The sequence below is a fragment of the Leptopilina heterotoma genome, unplaced genomic scaffold, assembly GCF_015476425.1.
Source record: "Leptopilina heterotoma isolate Lh14 unplaced genomic scaffold, ASM1547642v1 Lhet_10, whole genome shotgun sequence".
NCBI lineage: Eukaryota > Metazoa > Arthropoda > Insecta > Hymenoptera > Figitidae > Leptopilina > Leptopilina heterotoma.
Genome location: NW_025110813.1, coordinates 1,027,820 through 1,049,955, shown reverse-complemented (window position 1 = coordinate 1,049,955; position 22,136 = coordinate 1,027,820). Strand labels below are relative to the sequence as shown.

The window sequence follows — 22,136 nt, the reverse complement described above, 5'->3', positions numbered from 1 at the left end:
TCACAAAATGCAATTTGCAATCGTTGTAAAATGTTAAAATGTCATTACAAAACGAACATTGTTCAATTTCCAAGTTTTTTTTTATATATAGATAGATATCGATAAATTCTTTTATAATAACGTGGAAGAAAAATGAAAATAATAAAAAAATATTGATTCAAAAATAAATTCTCGTTTTTTATTTCTTTATTCTATTTTTTATCTGCTTTTTATTTTTCAGATGTAAACTACTTTCGAAAAAAATTCAAAAATAAATTTTACTTTTTATTTTTATTCATTTTGACCATATTTTACTTTTCTCTTGCAAATTACATTTTGAAAAATAGTCTTTCCTTTCAATATTTTTTTATCTAATTTGAAAATTAATAAACGAACGAAAAAATATTGAAATCAACAAAGAAAAGTAATGAATATAATTTTTTTTTGAAAAATTTTACTTTTTTTTACTTAAAAATTGAAAAATGTTCTGATTTGAATTTTTTTTTGGATTAATTTAAAAAATGTAGGAAGCATTACCTCTTGAATTGTGATTACACTCTTGATATTTGGTCGCAAGGCGTCACTTTTGCCAAAGAATACAGCAATGGTCTCTCCAATATCGCCCTGTTCTAAATGTTCAAGCATTGAGCCTTCGTCCTCTTTCAATATTCTCGCAAAGAGCTTAATTAGCTGCTTACTTTGTAGATTATATATCCTCTTTGCTGTACCAGGTAAAAGCAATTTACACCACAAGACGATGTCGCTTTTGAATCCATCTGAAAACATTTTAAAAAATTAATCTCAAGTGTATTGATAGTAAATTCTATATTTAGTCAATTAAGTCCACAATAAGTGGAAAATTACGTTAATCGAAGCATTTGATAAGAAATTATCATAAAATATATATATACAATATATACATATACAATTTAATAAATAATATTTTCTGCAAAGTAACAACTTTTACGAAATTCGCAGACCATTAGACGCCTCATTAGAAATTCAAAATGAAAATTAAATTCTCATTAAATATTATTGCAGTTCAATCAGTAAAATCAGTAAATTAATAAATATAATCTTTGGGGGTAAAAAAATTAATATTTGTTTTTTCTAAGTTCTTACAAAAAAAAGTGTATAATTTTTACTTCGTAGTTTTACAGCTGTGCGGAAATTTATAGAAATAATATTCTTTATCTTTTGCGCAAAATAATCGCACACAAGTTCAGTGATCCTTTTCTTTTGAACCTTGTGTGTTAATAAAAGAACATCAGTGCCAATATCATTGTATTTCTTCAACGGTTATATAACAAAATATCTATTTATTACGAAAAACGTTATTCAATCAGAGACATTTTAAAACGGACAATTGATGTTTACGGAAGAGCCTTGATCGTCGAGATCATTGGCTAATAAATGAATGAAGAGCTCATTTTTAGGCGGAATTCACTGCAAAAACAGTTGATTTACTTTTACGATGACTAAAACGAAATTAAATCAGAATTTTCCAGTTTTATATACTAATTGAAGAAAATATTTCCGAATATCAAATTTAAAAAGAGGGGAAAAAAATCTAAACAAATTAAACAAAGCAAACAAAATAAAGAAAACGATTATTTAGATAAATAAAACAAGAAAAAAGGCAAAAACAAAATTTAACAAAATTTTTTAACAAAATTTCTCCTTTTTCCAAAGTTATGGAAAAAATAATTAATAATATAGAAAAAATAAAAAAAAAACAAATATTTTCGAATAAAAATATTAAAACGATAAAAAACGTATTTTTAATAAAATATTCCAATAATAGAAAAAAAATTCCGAATAAAAATACTCCAATAATAAAAAAAAAATCGAATAAAAATATTCCAATTCTAATAGAAAGCTAATTTCCAATGAAAATATTCCAATTCTAAAAAAAAATTCGAATAAAAATATTCCAATTCTAATAAAAAACAAATTTCCAATGAAAATATTGCAATAATAAAAACAAGTTTTCAATGAAAATATTCCAATAATAAAAAACAAATTTCGAATAAAAATACTCCAGTAATAAAAAACAAATTTCGAAGGAAAATATTCCACTAATCAAAAACAAATTTCCAATAAAAATACTCCAGTAACAAAAAAAAAAAATTTCGAAGGAAAATATTCCACTGATCACAAACAAATTTCGAATAAAAATACTCCAGTAATAAAAAACGAAATAAATAATGTCGAATGAAAATGTCCCAATAAAGGAAAAAGAAATATTTTCAAAAACATAAATATCAGATTTTTCAAACTAATCGAAACTGTGAAAAATGTGTGTTGTAAAATGAAACAGAAATGAAATTAAGAAGAGGAGAAATCGACAGATTCAATCGCAATAGGGAAAATTGAAAAAGAAAGAAAAAAAATGTAGATTACTCATCGCAATATTTAGTATTTAAAGTAGCGAAGCCACATGCAAAATACGATTCGCGAAAAGTCTAATACATCGACCTTGTAATATATCACGCAAAAAGTACGATGACGTATGATATATAAGAATTTTTTTTTTATGAATTAATAAAACGCCGCGTATCTTCTTTGAACTCTTAAGCAATTTACAAATACACATCGAACTTATTCTCTGGTAATCCAAATATTTTTTTCTCTTTACGTGTATTCGCAAAATTTTTCAATGAAAACTGTTTTTTTTTTTTTTGTAAATTTCAAATATTACAATTACATTTATTTATTCGGTTCATTAGTTACTATCAATAAGGAAATAAATAAATAGATAAAACTATTAAAAGAAAGAAAATAAAAAATTAAAAACTAGAAGAAGAAAAAACTAGAAAATAAAAAGAAGAAAAACAAAAAGAAACTAAAAACAAAAAAAATGAAGAAAATGAAAAAAAAAGAAACTAAAAATAAAACTAAAGGAAAAATGAACAAAAATAAATACAAAAAATAGGGAAAATTAAAAAAAAAGAAACTAAAAAATGGAAAATAAAAAGTAAATCTAGAGAAAGAATGGAAAAAAGAAAATAAAAAAATAGTAATTCATTAATTAATTTAAAAATAAAATTCGAATTTCAAAAATTGTCAATAAAAATAAATTATTAACAGAAAAAAAATTAAAATCAAAGAGTTAAATAATAAAAAACTTTTAAAAATTAAAAAAAAATCTATTTAATAAAGAAAATGAAAATTAACAGTGAACATTGAGAAAAATTAATTTTAAGAAAAAGTATGGAAATTTAAAATATTCTATCGTATTTCACGCTTGCATTGATTTTGAATAATTACGCTAATTACTTTTTGATACTTAGTAGAGGCAGAATTATTAAAGTTATCAATCTGAGTCTTGTCATATCGAACGAAAAAAAGAATAAAAAAAAAAAATTACACATTATATGAATTCATCTCGATGTCAGTAAATCATTTCTTGTACATGGAGAGACTATAAAACGTAAATTCTAGAACATTTCTTGACTTTAGAAATAATTTTATTTGTCTTCGTGGAAATGTGATTTTTTCCGTTTAACCAAAATAATTTCTTTTCTTTTTGTATTTGACAAAAATTTCTATTTTCTTTTCTGTTGATTTTAGTCGTTATTTTTTTAGTTTTTCTTTTTTCTATTTATTTTCTTTAATTTTTTAATAACTTTTTTCCTTCTTTATTTCATGTATTGTGAAAAAAAAATTATTTTACTTAATTATTAGAAATAATGAAAGAAAAAAAAACAGGATTCGAGAGCAAAATAACAAAAGAATGAAAGCAAAAGAAATAAAAAAGGAAAATAAAAAGGGGGAATAAAAAATGCCAAAAATAGGGAAAATTGTAAAAAAAGAAAATAAAAATAAAACTAGAGGGAAAATAAAAAGAAAAAAACAAGTAAAACCAAAAAGAAAAAAAATAGGCGAAATTAAAAGAGAAAAAAATAAAGAGAGGGAATAAAAATAAATAAAAAAGAGTAAAAAAGAGAAAATTAAAAGAAATAAAATAGAAAAAGGGAAAATAAAAAGAGAAAAAACGAAAAGAAACTAAAAACAAAAAATAGGGAATATTAAAAGAAAGAAAATAAAAAATTAGAACATAAAAAACTAGGAAATAAAAAGAAAAACAAAAAAAAATGAAAATAAAAAAATAAGGAAAATTAAAAAAACAAGAAACTAAAAATAAAATTACAGGAAAAAAAATTTAATCAAAAAATAGAGAAAATTAAAAAAAAGAAAATAAAAAGACCAGAAAAGAAATAAAAGAAACTAAAGAAAAAAAGGGAAAATTAAGAATTAAATTAATAAAGAAATTATTTAATTAATAATGAAAATAAAAAATAAAACCAGAGTGAAAATAGAAAAAAATAAAAAGAAAACCAACAAAGATTAGCACATTGAACAATTAAAGTAGAATCATTTATCAAATCAAATAGTAAAAACAATGATTTCCAAACATCTTTCAAAAAAAAAACTCACTGATAACTAAAAAATGACAAATTTTCTATAAAGCGTTCACTTTTTTTCCGTTTCCTTCTTCTTCCTCTTTCTCCAAAGTCAAGAACCTTTCAAGTTTTATAGAATATAATTAATAATCACAGAATTATCAAAATCTGTTTACTGTTTACGCTTTTTTTTCTTTCTTGCTCTACTAAGTTCAAGAACCTCTAAAGTTTCAATGTACGAAACAAAAAAAAAGTAATATAAATAAATCCAGTTTGTCGTGCCACGAGATCATTGTCATGAAGAATGTTAGGTCAGTCGGTGTAAAAAATTATTTTTCACAACTCTATGCAGACAACAGCGGATATTTCCTACGAATGCTGCATACTTAATCAAATCAGGTCAAAATAAGAACAAGTTGAGAGTCAGTGACACTTATTGAAAATCTAGAAAAAAGACAAAGAAAAATTATTATTCAATTTTATTTATTTATTTTTTCGAGGGGGAAATTTCTATAAATCAAAAGGAGGAAAATGGATGAAAAATTTTTTTTTTAGGAAACTATTAACACCATTTTGTATAGATAACAAAAAGTAGAAGTTACAAAATTATTCACATGTATTTACTTAAAATATAATACAATTTATGAATGAGAGATTTTTTTACAAGGAAAAAAGAATTAAATTTAAATTCTCAAATTTTTCACAAGGAAAAAAATTTGTTTTTAAGTTCTTAAGTTATTTACAATTTTTAAATGGAAAAATTTTTTTTTACAAGGAAAATAGAATTATGTTCTTAAATTTTCCACAATTTTTGAATGGGAGAATTTTTTCACGAGGAAAAAGAATGAAATTAAAATCTTCAAATTGTAGCAAAAAATTAAAATATTATCACAAAAAAATTAAATTTGAACAAAATGGACTAAATCGTGTAATTTGATTCAATTTCGTAATTCTAATCGAAGATAAGAAATAAATTTCCTACGAAAGTAATTAATCCGCGCGTGTTTGATGTTTTAAGTTGTACCTATATCAATTCTCGTTTTTTTACACATTTTTTGTAATATCTACTTTTTATCATTCAAATTAAATGAGTGAACATGCTATAATTGCTTAAAGTGTTAAATAAAAAATTACACAAACGTTGTAAAAGGTCAGCGCATTATCAATTCAAAAAGAAGCAATTGTCCAAAAAAAAAATTCACAACTAATCAAAGGCTTTTGAACTTCATCATATATTACTTTGAGATGCAATTAACGGAAATCAACGTTTAAAAACAAAAATTTTTAACATTTCGCAAAAATTTGTATTTTTTTCTGTATTATCAAAAATTATAAACCTTACAAAAATATTTTCTGTTCGATTTTGTAAAAAAATTAAAATTTTTTTTCAAATTTAGTACCTAACAAGAATTAAATATTTTTTTGAATTCTGTAAAAAAAATTAAATACTTTTTTTCAAATTTCGTAAAAAGAATTAAATACTTCTTTTGAATTCTGCAAAAAGAATAAAAACTTTTTCAAATTTTGACAAAAGAAGAATGAAATATTTCTTCTCCAATTTTGTAAAAAATTAAAAAATACCTGAAAATTTCTCTTTTTTTTGAAAATTGAATCGCATTTGAAATTAATTCCTTTTTCCACTGAAGAAGATAATTATATACTCATATATTGAAAAAAAAGAAGAATTTTCCTCTGAAAAATATAAAATTAATTTTTGCATAATTAAATGAATAAAACAAACGTTTCTAACGTCACGTAGATGTTCAAGAATGAAGACTTGTTGCAAATTTCCAGTGATAAGAATACAGACTGCGTGGCAGCTCTCATAGAATCTATTAAGAATTAATATTTTCTTAAAAAAGAAGGAAAACAAATCTCAATTGTAAATTTTTCAATAAACTTTTAATTTTAAAACAAGTTCCCAACAAATCATCTTATATTCTCAATGGAAAAAGTACTTTCACCTTAAATTGTAAAAGTTCAAGGAAGTTCAAAGCACTTGTGATGTGTGCTCGTATATTATATTGTCTGACCAGTTATAGACTTTTTCTACTTTCAGTAGTCCAAAAAGAAGAAATCGTCAGGTTCAAAAAAAAAATTTTCAAATAAAAAAAAAAATTCATTTTTCAGTGAATTTAACTTGGTGAATTTTTACAGTTTATGGAAAAATTCCGTTAAAAGAACAAAGTAATAATTTACCAACAATAAGTACTGTGGAACTGTTAATAAAAAATGTTTATTCAGATGTAATTCTATTTTTTTTATTCTCAAAATAATCGTTTTCTTTTGTAGTTTTCGAAAAAAAAATGTTACTTACATATTCAAACATTTTTCAATATTCAAATTCATCAATTTTTTAATAAAAAAATTTTAATATTGAAATATATTTCAATATTTAATTATATTTGAATATTAAAATATTTTTGAATATTGAAAAAAAAACATATTTTTAAATATTGGAAAATAACATATTTAAATATTAAACTAAAATTTAACTCGCGTCACGTTCCAAATAAGTAATTATTTGACTAATTTACATTTTATTGATAGATTACACTACAAAGTAGCTACTATTTTAAAAATATTTTTCAATCTATCATTAAACAAAATTCAGTCATTTTATTGAAAAATAAATATTTTAAAAAATTTATTTAATTATAATTAGTAATTCAGTTTATTTAAAATAAAAATTTTTCACTCTACCAGCAAGAAAACTTAATTTTTTAATTGAAAAATGAAAATTTAAAAAAAACTTAATTAATATTTAAAACAGAAATATTTTTCACTCTATCAATAAAAAAACAAAAACTCAGTTGTTTAATTGAAAAATAAATATTTAAAAAATTAATTAAAATTAGTTAATGAATTTATTTTAAATAAATATTTTTCACTCTACCTGTCAATAAAAAAATAAAAAAAAATAAAAAAAACTGTTGTTTCATTCACGAAAAAAACTCGAATAAAGTAATTTTTTTACTTTTATAGTAAAACCTAAACTAACAAGGACTTCTGTCAATTTTACAATTTTTGGAGTAAATTTTGCTTTGTTGGAAATAAATTTTATTAATTTTTACAAAAATGTACTTCGAAGGTAGTAAAATTTACTTCGAAAATAGTAAAAATTGAAAAGCAGAAATACGCAGAAATTTTTGTTTCCTAATTTATTTTAAATAATTTTTCAAATGAAATATTTTGAATTTTTAAACTTAATATATTGAAAATAATTAAATTCACGCGAAGAATTTTCTTATGAATCAATTGAATTCTCGTGAATAATTTTTTGAAAATTATTATTGAAAATAATTTCTTTGAATTTTCTGATGAATTTATTTCAAATTTTAATAACAATCGTGTTTGTTAAGAATTGTAATCAAACATTTGATTATTAAATTTTATAAAAATTAATAGAAAAATAATTAAATTCTTCTCAGAATTTTATTACAATTTTTTAAAATAATTTAATAGGTTCAAGGAATTTTATTATAATATTGATATCAGGAAGAATTAAAAAAAAAATTTTAATATAATCGATTTTTTTTAATAGTTTAATTAATAATTTTATTAAAATTTTCGAAAGAAAATTAAATTCTACTCCATTATTTTAATAGAGTTTTCGTAAATAATTTAACTTCTTTTGAAGAATTTCTTCAAGTTTTTTTGAAAATAATAGTTTTTTTTTAAAATTTTCATTGAAAATTATAGAATTTTACAAAACATTTCTTTTAACTGTTTAAAATAATCGTGTAATTGAATAATTGTAATAAAAAATTTGATTATTGAATTTTATAAAATTTTTTTGGATATTAATTAAATTTGTTCCATAATTATTATTTTTGAAAATAATTGAATTTTCTGGATAAATTTTATAAAAATTCTATTTAAATTCAATGAAGTGAATTTTAAAAATTTTGAATTTAAAGTTATTGAATTGAACTTTATTATTGAACTTGATATTTGAAAATAAAATTTTTTGTCACGATTCGCGTGCGTAACATTTGCTAGCATTTAAATAAAATTAATTTACTAAAAATTAATTAATTAAATTATTTAAACTAAATATTTGCAAAATAAATATTTTTCACTCTACCAATACCAAAACTCTTGTTTTATTGTAAAACGTGCCTCTTTCTCTATTGTTACTTCTCGATTTTTAGTAATAATAATAATAAATTTTTTCTTGAAACAAAAAGTAGAAAAAAGCAATTTTGTCAACCGTTTAGAATCTAAATATTAAAAATATGTGAATTTACGAAAATGTGAAATATGTTTACGTATTTTGATACTATTTTCACAGCAAGCACTATCAGAATTATGTAAATAGACTTTTAGTCATTCGTAATCTAAATATATGTAGAAAATTACTAAATGGATAAACGCAGATGCAAAACCGAGTTGAATTTCTTTTTTTTTTAACAAAGAAGAAAAAAACGAATGAAAATTATTTCAAGAATCTTCCACTCGAGAATATATTAACTCTGCCTATACTTGTGGAGCACAATTGCGTTTTATATAGTATATGTACAAAATAAATTTCCGCGAAAACAATAAAATAATGTCATTCCAATGTACGCGATCCTTGAGCAAGACGGCCATTAATATTATTACAATTTATAGCACGTGATTTCATCATTTTCACTGTGTGATTAAAATTCGATAGAAGTTCAATATTACAATCAAGATTGGTGCCTTGAAGTTTATAATTTTTCCAAAAATTTTCCAATATTTCTCCTCTTTTAGAATTTTTCTCATTTCATTTTCTTACTTCATTTCCATTCTGATTGTTTCATGATTATACTTTGAATTTTATTTTTTCAAATTTTGTCAATTCAAATCAATTTTCGAAAAAAAATGTTTTCTATTTATTTCTTAAATTTTTTTTAATTTCCCTGGAGTTTTGATTTCATTTTTCTTAATTTTCTCCTCACCTTCTTGAACTTTTTCACTAAATTCAATTTTATTTGATTTTATTTCTATCCCGTCGGCAAAAATTCACTTGCTTTTTTATTTTAAATAAATTTTCTATGAGTATTGAATTTTATTTCTTCAAATTTTATTTATAGGAAAATTTTATCTATTTTCAAAAGAGAGACATTTTTCCACTTTACTTATTTTTCTGTTCAAATTCTTTTCTAATTCCTCTTCTAATTCTAATTGATTTTCTTTTTCAATTTCCTTAGTCTTTTTATTTCATTTTCAAAATTATTTCTGCGCCTTGAAATTTTTTATTCAATTAAATTTTATTTCAATCCGCTTTTCAAAACAATCAATTGATTTTTATTCAAATTTTATTCCGTATCTTTCTTCAATATAATTTTTTTTCAAAAATTCATCCGTTGCTCTTGAAAATTTCCTTCTTGAATATCAAGAACACGTTTCTAATTATATTTCCTTTCGAATTATAGATATTCTAATTATTTTTTGAATTTTATTTCTTCAAAATTTTATCAATTTTCCAAAGGAAAAAATTTGTTCAATATTTTATCTATTTTCCTGTTCGAATTCTATTTTTTTATTTCCATAGTCTCTTGATTTCATTTTTCTTCAAAAAATCTTTTTTGTCCACCTTGAAATTTTCCACTAAATTTAATTTATTTTCACTACTCTGTTTTGCAAAGCTGTCACTTTGTTTTTTATTCAAATTTTATTCCGTATCTTTCTTGAAAATCATTATTTTCTTTGAAAATTCATTCGTTGCTCTTGAAAATTCCCTGATTTTTTTTCGCTCTCTTTTTTGTTTTTATCTCCATCAATTCTTGAATATCTCACGAACAAGTATATAGTTCTGAAAAATTTGAAATCATGAATTTTGTATCTAAAAAAAAAAGGCGCAAAAGATAAGATTTCTCTGAAATTGAGATCATACGGTGTCAGGATAATTAATCATCGTTTATATATACACGAAACATAAATTCAAATTAATTATGTAAATATTTATATCCATATTTGTACGTATAGAAATTAATGATGTAATATTCCGAATATGATGGGAGGGAAAAAAATCCTCGTCTTATTGTTCCTTCTCTACACCTTCGAAGAGCTTAACAAAATTTAATACTTAAAAATTAAAACTAATTTATTAAATATTAAATTCTCGACGCTATTTCGATGTTATTGGAAGCGATTTTCAATTTGAAGTTTAAATATTTAGTTTATAGTTGAAATAGTTTCGTTAAAATATTGCAATTTTCGTTGAAATATTAAATTGATTAAGATTTAAAATTTAATTTTTAATTTTTAATTTCATATTTTAATTTCGAAACAAAACGAGTTATTGAAAAATGAATTTTCTAAAATTGGAGTAAGAAAAAAAATGCATTTGGTGAATTGCCAGTCAGAAATTTATGACGATTGTCAAGAAAAATGGTCACTTGACTATGAAAAAAAACTATCGAGAAGACCGAATAAAAATACTTGCACGCGATTTAAACTAAAAATCACTTTTATGTTACAACATCGAAATAGCGTCATGAATTTTTCGATATTATCATTTCATAGTGGACCGCTCGCTCTTTTTTTTCCTCTTACTTCCAAGAAGCGTTTGTTGCGTCAGTTTTTAGCCGCAAAATTTTGGCAGTGGGTCTCTTTTTTTAAAAAAATCTTGATTCGATTTTTTCCTCTATTTATTATTATTTTTTTCCTCTTTTCATTTTTTTTATTTTCATTTTTTATTTATTTTCATTTTATTTATTTTATTTTCCTTATTCCATTTTCTTCTCTTTTTAGAATTAGAATTAGAATTAGAATTTATTTTAGAATTTGTTTATTTTGTCCCAGAAAATTTAGATTCTAAATAAATTTTCCAATTCAAATCTGCAACTCGAAAAATTCTTCCTTCATTATCATTTCTTTAAGAGAAATTTGTCTTCGGAGAAAAGTATTGTATTTCTTTTCTCTATTCTTTTCTGATTATTTTTTCTTCTTCTTTTTTTCAATTATTTATTTTTTCCTCTCTCTTGTCTTAAGACAGACTTTTAAATATAAATCGAGAGTTTATCCTCATCGTTCAAAAACCTGACTATCGGACTAACTAAAAATGTAAACGTTGATTCCAGTTATATCTTTTCAATGATGAATAAAATGAAGCCCGAGCCGCACTAAACGTAACAGTGGACCAGGTCATATTCTTCTGATAATATTGTGCATGAACGAACACAATATTTCGTTTTTAATAACAATTTTTGTTTATAATCGGCAACTATAGACTTTTTCTGCAAGCAAATATTCTAATTAATACAATTACAATTTTGAATCAAATTTCGCCAATTTTTATCATTTAATTCTCGAAAGACTAATAGAAAAATAATTAACTGCAATAATTTTGCCATATTTCAGTTTCAAATTGAAATGCCTAATAAATTTATCAATGTGTCTAAATTTCCGAACGTTTAAATTGAACGAAATTCATTTATTTCTTTTTCAACCACAAATTTTATTTATTTAATTTTTTTAATGTTTGATATTAATTTTTAATTCATAAAGTTTCGAACTAAATTAACAATTTAAATTTTTATTGGAGTCATTGTTCGAAAATATTTCCTCCATTTAAACGTTCAGAATTTTTGCAAAATTAATTAAATTTCAAGAAATTAAATACTAACAAAATTAAAATAATTAGAAAAATTGAAAAGTTCAAAGAAGAGAAAAATTAAAGGAAAAAAAAATTCTGTCCTTTTTCCAAAAAATTAGAAATTTGCGTGACTAATAATTAAAAAAATACAAAGTGAAGTATTATAAAAGAGTGTCCGAGTATTTCAACATAATGAGAATTTATTAATGAATCGTGGATACGCAAGAGTAAAGTAATATATCGTCAAAACTTATCTACCCTAAAATTAACAGATTTGTCATTCTTCATTATTTAGAAATCTTCCTCCTTTTAACTCTTTGCTTCTTTCCGAATATTAATGATAATAATATTCGTTAACGATAAACCTGTTGCATTTCGCACAAAATTTTATCATTTTTTCTTCAAGAATTAAAATAATTAAAGTAAATAATATTAAAAATTTCATAATACAATTTGCACACTATATTTATTTTCTTTTACTCTTTTTTTTAATTAAAATTTTTAGTTTCCACAAAATTACTCTATTTTCGAAATAAAAATATTGATTACAAAACACAAATCTATTTTTTAATTCTATGAGTCGTAAATTTTCTAATAAATCAAAAACTGGTCTAATTTTTATCCGTGCATAATCAAATAAATAGATAAATAATTGCAAAAAATTTAAAATAAAAAATTACTCAGAAAATTGCCATAAAATAATTTCTTCTAAATTTAACTCTACGTTCATCAAATGAAACGGAATTAATTATTCTAACGGAAGAATTAGGAAATCATTTTATCTAATATCATTAGAAAAATGTAATGATGCAAAGAATGAATAATTTTATTGAAAGAGGGAGAGAGAGGAAGTTTAAGATTGATGGTCTGATATCTTTAAAAGTTCATGGAATGGTTTTAAATATGTTACATTAAAGAATAGATAAATATATTTGACACACGTGTAGCCCTTCGTTCATAAAATGCCGCTAAATGTCCGATAAAATTTATTTTACGCAATAAATTTGATTACTTGTTAACAAAAAAAAATTATATACATAAAAAAATACATAAAATCATAATACCTAATAATAAAAACAATAAAGCTAGTTTTCTCTGTCAAAAGAAACAAAAAATTTCCCCCTACACAATTAGAAAAGCCAATAAAATCTCGAGAAGCTAATTAGCTTTGATGAATTTAATGAAAAAAATTATACAAGCGCTTCTAAACAAAATATTCAATTAATTAAGATAACTAATTTTTCCTATTACCCTTTCTTTGAAACTTTCATTCAAAACGATTTTTTCACTTCATTTTTCTAATAAAGAAAAGTATAATTGAAAAAACAACTCGGACGTAAAAGCTTTTTTGAAAAGTATAAGTTTACATTTTTTAAAAAATTGTTTTAATTTTATTTCTTTCACTCAAATTTAAAAAATTTTATTTTTTAAATAGTTCTTTACTTAAAATATAAAAAAGTAAAAAATTATATAATAATAATTTTTTGTTTTTACTAACGTTTCTATTTTCATTCACTTAAATATTATTTGAATTTAATTTTTTTTACACTTAAATTATATTTTATTATTTTATATTTTCAGATTCAAATTTAAAAAATTCACTTATTGAATTCAACTATTTTAAAGACAATTTTAATAAAATTCTTCGAAATAATTTAATTATTTTTATAAATAGTAAAATTCTTCTCAGGAATTCGATTACTAATTTTAAATACAATTGTTTAAAAATTCTTCTCATGAATTCAATTATTTTTATAAACAATAAATTTCTTCGTATGAATTCAAGTATTTTCAATAGAATTTTTTTAACATTTCTCCAAAGAATTCAATTATTTTCAAAAATAATAATTATGGAAAAAATTCAATTATTTTGCAAAAATAATAATTATGAAATAAATTCAATAACTTTCTAAAAAAATTTCATAACATTCAATAATCAAATTCTTAATTACAATTATTAACTTACACGATTATTTTAAACAGTTAAAAGGAATTCATGGTAAAATTCCAAAATTTTTAATGAAAATTATTTTTAAAAAACTATTATTTTCAAAAAATTCGAAGAAATTATTCGAAGGAATTTAATTACTTACGAAAACTCAATCTAATAAAATGGTTGAATAGAATATTTAATTTTTTATCGATAATTTTAATCAAATTTAAGAATATTATTATCTAACAAAACAAAATCAATTATATTAAAAAAATTTAAGAAATTCTTCGAAAGAATTCAATTAATTTCAATATTTTAATAAAATTTCTTAAATGCATTAAATTATTTTAAAAAATTGTAATAAAATTCTGAGAAGAATTTAATTATTTTTCTATAAATTTTAATAAAATTCAATAATCAAATGTTTAATTGCAATTCTTAACAAACGCGATTATATTTAAAATTTGAAATAAATTCTTCAGAAAATTCAAAGAAATTTTTCAAAACAATAAAATTATTTTCAATAATAATTTTAAAAAAATTCTTTGCAAGAATTCATTTGTTTTATAATAAAATTCTTCTCGAGAATTTAATTTCTTTTTAATACATTAATTTTAAAATTGAAAACATTTAAAAAGAAAAATTATTAAAACAAAATTAGGAAAAAAATTTTTTTTAGCATTTCTGCTTTGCAACTTGTACTATTTTCGAAGTAAATTACGTTCGAAGTTCATTTTTGTAAAATTAATCAAATTTAGCAAAATTTACTCCGAAAGTCGTGAAAGTGGACAGAAGTTCTAGTTTAGGCTTTACTATAAAAGTGAAAAAAGTTACTTTATTCGTTTTTCCGTGAATGAAAGAATAGAGTTTTTTTTTATTGTTAGAAGAATATTTATTTTAATTAAATTAACTAATTTTAATTATTAATTTTTTAATGAATCAACTGATTTTTTTATTATAAAATAATAATAATGCAAATTTTTTGTTTTGACTAAAACAAATTTTTCAAAATGAAATTTCCTTGAAAAAACAGACAAATAATGTGATTGAATTCTCGAAAAAAAAGTGACTTAATTAAATTCGAAGATAATTGAATTTCTTAAAATTTGAAAACTTCGATAACACTGGACCAAAGAAGAGTATAAAGTGTGATATCATTATCTATTAATAAAGACGAGTTACAAAATTCATATTACGATTCTTATTCTAATGAATAATGGGAAATTAAATTTTTCGCACCCAATGTTAATTATTGTCCATGTTATTAAAAATGATGGATATAAATTAATTTTTTTCTTCACAGATGGAATAAAAATAATGAAGAAGAAGAAGAAGAAAAGAGACACGAGGCAAATATGAGAAAGAAGGAGTGTTGATGATCTCTAGGAGTCTGGTGCCAAGCTGGCTGCACGCGAAGGGGCTCGTCATCAACATCAGCAATTTTCTTGTTGCGGTGGGGGCTTCAAGTTTATAAGACACGAGAGTCGTCTTCTTGGGCCAATAGTCGCGAAACAGTTATTCAACAGTGAATATTTTTTTTGAAAAAAAAAGAATTCTATTTCTTTTCTTTTGAAATTAAATTTGGTTCAAATCAAAGAAGATACGTGAGAAAAGTTTGTTCCCATTTCTTCAGGAGAAAAAAGAAGTTTCTTCAATACAAAATTTGTTGAAACCGATAAATTAGTTGAGAACGAAAAAATAGTTAAAACCGAAAAATAAGTTTAAACTAAAAATTTAGTTTAAGGCGAAAAATAAGTTTAAACCAAAAAGTTGGTTTAAACTTTAAACTGAAAATTAGTTAAAACTGAAAAAAATCGTCTTACTGGATAAATAAAATTGTGTACAACAATTTTGGAAAAATACGATTTTTTCAAAAAGTTACTCTTTGAGTAACTTTTTTGTTTTTGAAACGTCGAAACAACAGGCGGAGATATGACTTAAATATAAAAAATAAGTGTGTTTTCGTTTAAAAAGACTGTAAAATACTTTCAAAACAGTTCAGTGCTAAGTTTTAATTAATTAATAAACGTTTCATCAATTCTTTCAATAAGGACAATTTCAAGATTCTCCACTGTTTAAACTCGAAAAAACGTGAGTTGAAAAATATTTAAATATCAAAATAAATTTCCTGACATTTTCAAAATACTAAGCGATTTGAAATTTTAAAGATAATTCCTATAAAAATGTTCCTTTCATAAATATTCAGTATGTTTAATAATGAAATGTATTTAATTACTAAATATTTATAATAATAATAATAATAAATTTAATTACTAAAAACTGAATATTTAATTACCAAAAAAGTATTAAAGCCATTAAACTAATTAAAACTATTAAAACAATTATATTAAATATGTACATTTTTACTATAATCTTTAACATTAAATTAAATAATAAATATATTAAATATTTATTATTTAATTTAATAGGTATTAAACCTATGTACGAAAAAATATTTAGTTTAATAGTTTAGAAAATAATGCTAATGATAAAAATAGTAGTAAATTTACATTTTCTGGAATAATATTTGCAAATATTTTCGCGAAAAAGTAAATTTACTCTTTCGCTTTTACGATTATATTTGTTTAGTCGAAAGAAAAAGAGAAAGAGGGTCTCTTCCATAGTTTTCTCCGCACGGTTTTTACTTTTTCTTTTTCCATAATAAATTAACAGATAACCCTGCAAAAATCTTTACAAACGTGATACCCGCGAATCTACCAGACAAACTTGATTAATGAATGTTTTTATTATAACGTATTTTGCTTGTCATTAAGGCAGCAGCCCTTGCTAATACATTTCAAATCAAACTTGACTGACAGATCGATTTTGAAATCGAAATTCAATAAAATATTTAAGATCACAAGATAAATAATTTCTAAACAAATAAACAACTAAGTCTTTATCTATTCGACAATTAAATCGAATTGACAAAAAAAATATTTCATTTTCGTCAATGAATAATTTTTTCCACTGTTAGTAAATAAAGAAAATTTAGAAATATACAAACAAGATATCAATAATAAAGAAACAATTAACGTCGCGAGTAAATTGATTATCACACGGAAAATGGCAAGAATCCCATTAATGTTTTACGATTGGAAAGAAAAAATATTTCGTATATGTATAGTTATGCGAGTGCCATGCGCTATGTCTGACAATGATTCATTCTGGTTTATTCCTCTTTACTGGTCGCGAATTGATAAAAAGTGCAAATCAATTGTTTCGCTTATTTCATAGTAATTCTTATAGATAATTTTCCAATCTCTTACTCTCAGTCTCTTCAACTTTTATCGCGCTTGAAAGAAAAAAAACATAATCCGTTCACAAGAAAATTCTTATTTCGAGAATGATACGAGAAACTAATTTTTCACAATTAATTTTAAAAGAAAAGTAAATCAATATTAACATTATTTTTTCTAAATTATTAATTTATCAAATTTTAATATTCTTTTCCTGACTGAATTAAAAAAAAAAAAAAAAAAATATTTTCCTTCTCTTTTTTGTCATTGTTTTGTATCACTTTCTTTTCCTGAGTTGATTGAAAAAAAAGAAGAAGAAAAGAGTTAAAAAAGAAATTGATAGAGAACCCTCGACCGACATTGATTTTTTTTCTTAGAAATTCTGAGTAAATAATGAGTTAACGAACTTAAGAGATAATTTAATAGTATTAAAATGAAATTAAAATCTTACCTCCCGTTGAACCTTTAGTGAACATTCTTTTCAAGATAGCAGTTTTTTCCGTATATGCACTCACATCAGTAATGGAACAGCAAATTCGTCGAAATTCTCGAAACATATCGTCCTTAGATGGTTTTTTCTCGTCACTTGATTTGTCCACAATTTTAATTTCCTCGTCTTTCTCAATTTTTCCCGTTTTCCCTTTCTTTGGAGATTTCGCTTTTGGTTTCTTTTCATTTGTCGTTGAAGCTTTTTGCGGTTTCGCTCCCTTGAAAGGCGCTGTTGAAAAAAATTATACAGTTCAGTATTTCATTATAACAAACAATAATGATAATAATAAAAAAAAATAGAAAAACAAAAAATTGGGTCACTAAAAAAGACGATTCCAGAAAACGGAGGTTTTCGAATTTTTCGAGATGCTGCTTTAAATTTAGATCACCTATTTTGAAAATGCTCCTGGGAAAAATTATTCTACAAAAATTTAATGCCCATTGCGTGAGGAATATCTCAAGTCCATAAAACTTCGAGACGCATGCGGAAATGTAACCCAAAAACGAGTTAGACTTTCTAATAATAGCAACTTTTGCGCATTAATGAAATATTTGTCTATTCTAATGAGAAATTTTGAGTGAAAGTCACACGTGTTTGTTAAAAACCACTTCTAGTCCAACAAATAAATAAAATACTCACGACAATTAGATCATTTCAAATTAAACGTCACACCACTTTTAACAGGCATCGAGTTCTCTCGATTTTATAGAATAAAAAAAAAAAAAAAAAATGTTTCCATAAATTTAAAACATTAACTTACAAAAAAAATAATCTAAACAAAATTCTAAACCTAAAGAAACAAAAATTACTAAAAGAACTAAACTATAAAAAAATTCGAAACCTAAAGAAACAAAAATTTATAAAAAAACTAAATTTAAAAGAAATTCGAAACTTAAAGAAACATAAATTTATTAAGAAACTAAATTTAAAAAGAAATTCGAGACAAAAATTGATAAAAAAAACTAAATTTAAAAAAAGATTCGAGACTTAAAGAAAAAAAAATTAATAAACAAAAAACCGAAGTAAAAATAATTAAAAAAATTTTGGAGTGTAAAGTATTGTTAAAAGAAAAAAATTTACTATTTTCGTTGAATTCCTCGAGTTTCTTGAGGACCAGTTTCTTGTCCTCTTCGTCGAGTTCATTCCAACCGCTTATATCTTCCTCGGGATCATCAATTCTTTTAGTCGTCGCTCTCTGTTTAGCGAAAACCTCAAACAAACAGCTCACGTGATGCCAACTTTTCATTGTTCCATCGCCAAATGGATTTTTCATAATTTTCGCCAATCTCACGCAATCTTTATCAATCGGGCATTTACATTTTTTACACTTTGCTCTGCCAGTTTTCGCTCGTTCCACTGCAAATGGTTTCTGCTGTTCCTCCTCAATTTCATCGTCCATTTTTCTTCACTAAAAGAGAAAACGAAAAACATTAATTTAATTATAAAATTAATTAATTTAATAATAAAAAAACTAATTAATTTCTTAATATTATAATTTTTTGGCTTTTTGCCAAAGACAAAAAAATAGTAAATTAAACAGTAAACTAAATAGTAAGTTATATTTATGATGTTTTGGTTGTTTGGATTTAGAAATTTTAGTTTATATGTAATTTTTGTTTAAAGTAAATCCATGATCTTAGTAAATAAAAATATAGTAAATTAAATAGTAAATAAAAAAATAATAAATTAAATAACTAAACTCGCTAAGTTATTAACTAACAAAATTATCAATTATTTGCAAAATTAATAAAAATAGACTAACTAAACAAAAAAAAACGAATAATAGATAAATGATAAAATGATGTTAAATAACAAGACGTTTTTATTTACTATTATGAAATAATAATTAATGAAAAAAAATGTTTTTGATTTTTATTCGTCTTGGAAAAATTAAATGAAATAAACATCAATTTCACATGTGTTCTCGTTCTCAACAACGAATAGTTTAACTACGCAACTGATACCTCAACACAATACTTATACACAAACAGAGAATATCATTTCTGTTGTGACGCATTTCATTGATCAGAATATCGAAAGAAAAAATGAAAGTCAATTTTACTCCACAAATCGGGAAAGAACGCGAGAGATAAAAGAAATTCCGATTCACTTCTAACAATTAATCAAGAAAACCAGATTTTCCTTTTAATTTTTCAAAGTAACGCAAATTTTACACTTTTCGCACAAAACTTTTTTAAACTAATTGTTTTAAACTAATTTTTTTAGAATTATTTTCTTAAAAATAATTTTAATTACTGAAATTTTTATCACTTTTAATCTTACGTTAAATTTTGACAATTTGCGAATTTAAATTATTTTAAAAATATTTTCCACTTTTCAAAATTTATGGATTTCAAATTTTTCTCTTTTAAATAAAAATAAATTTTTAAATTAGTTTCTTGCACTCTAGAATATATAGAGTAAGAGATATAAAATCAAGTGTCTGACTTTATACTACTTGGTGATTTGTTCATTTCAATATTTTATTTCCAAACAAATGATGAATAGTAATAAAAATATTGTTACAAGAATATTATTATTTTTCTTTTTGTCACGGTTTTTACGAATGCATTTTTATTATCATCGGCAGATACAACTGGCATTTATTTTCCACGCAGATTAATTAATTAGAAAAATTGATTCGAAGAAACGGTCTTAAGTCCATTGTATTGTATTATTGATAGGAAAAAAAAGTGTAATAACATTTGAAATTGGAATTAAAAAGAAATTTTTAACCCGAGCGATTACTTAATTTTAAATAACAAATTTATTTAATTATTCAATAAATATTACGAGCAGTTTATTTGAAATTTGTCAAAAGAGAAAAAATAAAAACCGTTCAAATATAAACATCTTTGGAATAATTCAATTATTTTTATTTATATGTAATTAAGGATTCAATTATTTCCTAAAATTTTGATAAAATTCTTCGCAAGAATTAAATTATTTTTATAAATGTAATAAAATTCTTCGCAGGAATTTTAATAAAATTTTCTCGAACAGGTTCAATTATTTTCAGAAATTGTAATACAATTTTTCTAAAGAATTCAATTATTTTAAAAATTTCCAATTAAAATTGTTTTTAAAAAAAAATTACATTATTTTCAAGAAATTTAAAGAAATTTTTCAATAAAATTATTTACGAAAACTCTAATAAAATTTTTTGACAGAATTTAATTTTCAATTCAATAATTTTAATAATATATTTAATAATAAAAATATTAACAGTTATTAATAAACACGATTATTTTAAAAAGTTAAAAGAAATTCTTTAAAAAATTCAATTACTTTCAAAATTTCCAAAAAAAATTTTTTAAACAATTCCATTATTTCCAAAAAATTTAATTATTTTCCAATAAATTTTCAATTATTCAATAATTTAATTTTTAATTACAATTATCAACATACACGATTATTTTAAAAATTAAAGAATTCAATTTATTTCAATAAAATTTCTCGATTGAATCCGATTATTTAAAAAAATTATAATAAAATTCTGGGAAGAATTTAATTATTTTCTAAAACTTTTAATAAAATTCAATAAACAAAAATGTTTAATTTCAATTATTAACCATCACGATTATATTTAAAGTTTGAAATAAATTCTTCAAAAAATTCAAAGAAATTTTTACAAATCAATGGAATTATTTCAATAATATAAATAATAATAATAATTTTGTGCTAAAAATTGAAAAATAAATGAAAGTTCTCTCAGCTGACAAAAAAATGTATTGTTTGCAAATTACTAAATATTATAGATCAGAAAATTATTGTTAATAGCAGTAAAAATAAAAATAAAATACTATATTTCCAATTATGACTAAATTTATAAAATAGTTAAAAATTAAATAACATAAAAAATGGCAATCAATAATAAATAAATTCATAAAAAATATAAAATAATAATTTTTAAGTTTTACTTAACTTCTAAAAGTTGAAAGTTGAATAAAATAAAAAATGTCGTTCAATAATAAATAAATCCATAAAAAATGCAATAAAAAAAAAAAATTTCTAATTTTGTCTATAATTCAAAAAGTTAGAATTTAAATAATAATAGAATTGAAATTAAATATTAAACTATTTTTTGACGTACATTAAAGAAGAATGTTGCCTGAATAATAGAGAAATAGACACTAAAAAAGAAGTGAATGAAAGAAACACGCGAAGAAATGATGACACGTGTGAGAAAGAGTGGACACTTTCCTCGTGTCTCGATACGTCTGTAGGTGGTTTACGCGGTTAGGTGGCGAGACCACCCTTAAATGATCGTTCCTACAGGTGGTAGGAGAATAAAAACGAGTGGTGGAAATTCTCGCGGGGTATAAGAGAAAACTATCAGCCCTCTCGGCTCATTCTTTGGTCAATCAGCATTCCCAAAAAGTCCCTTAACTTAAAAATTAATTTTCAAACTTTCAATTTGAAAATTAAACAATCGTTGATTAAGTGAGTGAATATTAATTACCAATTGTTGTGAACCACTGGATTTTGCAACAGGTAGGAGAATCTGAAAAAGAAGAATTTA

The 22,136-nt window shown here is 22.5% G+C and overlaps 1 protein-coding gene across 4 annotated transcripts in view; it reads right to left on the bottom strand.

Annotated features, from left to right (window-relative positions):
• Positions 1–22,136, bottom strand: part of LOC122498560 (DNA ligase 3) — a 50,895-nt gene that overhangs the window by 23,868 nt on the left and 4,891 nt on the right. For 3 of the 4 annotated variants that reach the window (XR_006301243.1, XR_006301244.1, XM_043606355.1), the window contains exons 2-5: positions 22,077–22,118; positions 18,695–19,022; positions 17,576–17,842; positions 517–755 (exon numbers count right to left, since the gene is read on the bottom strand). Coding sequence is in view for 1 of the 4 variants with exons in the window: in XM_043606355.1 (XP_043462290.1) it covers positions 517–755; positions 17,576–17,842; positions 18,695–19,013 (825 nt within the window). In the remaining 3 variants the exon portion in view is untranslated. Of the gene's footprint in view, positions 1–516; positions 756–17,575; positions 17,843–18,694; positions 19,023–19,444; positions 19,561–22,076; positions 22,119–22,136 lie in introns of those variants that run through there. The other variant, XR_006301245.1, reaches the window with a different exon arrangement.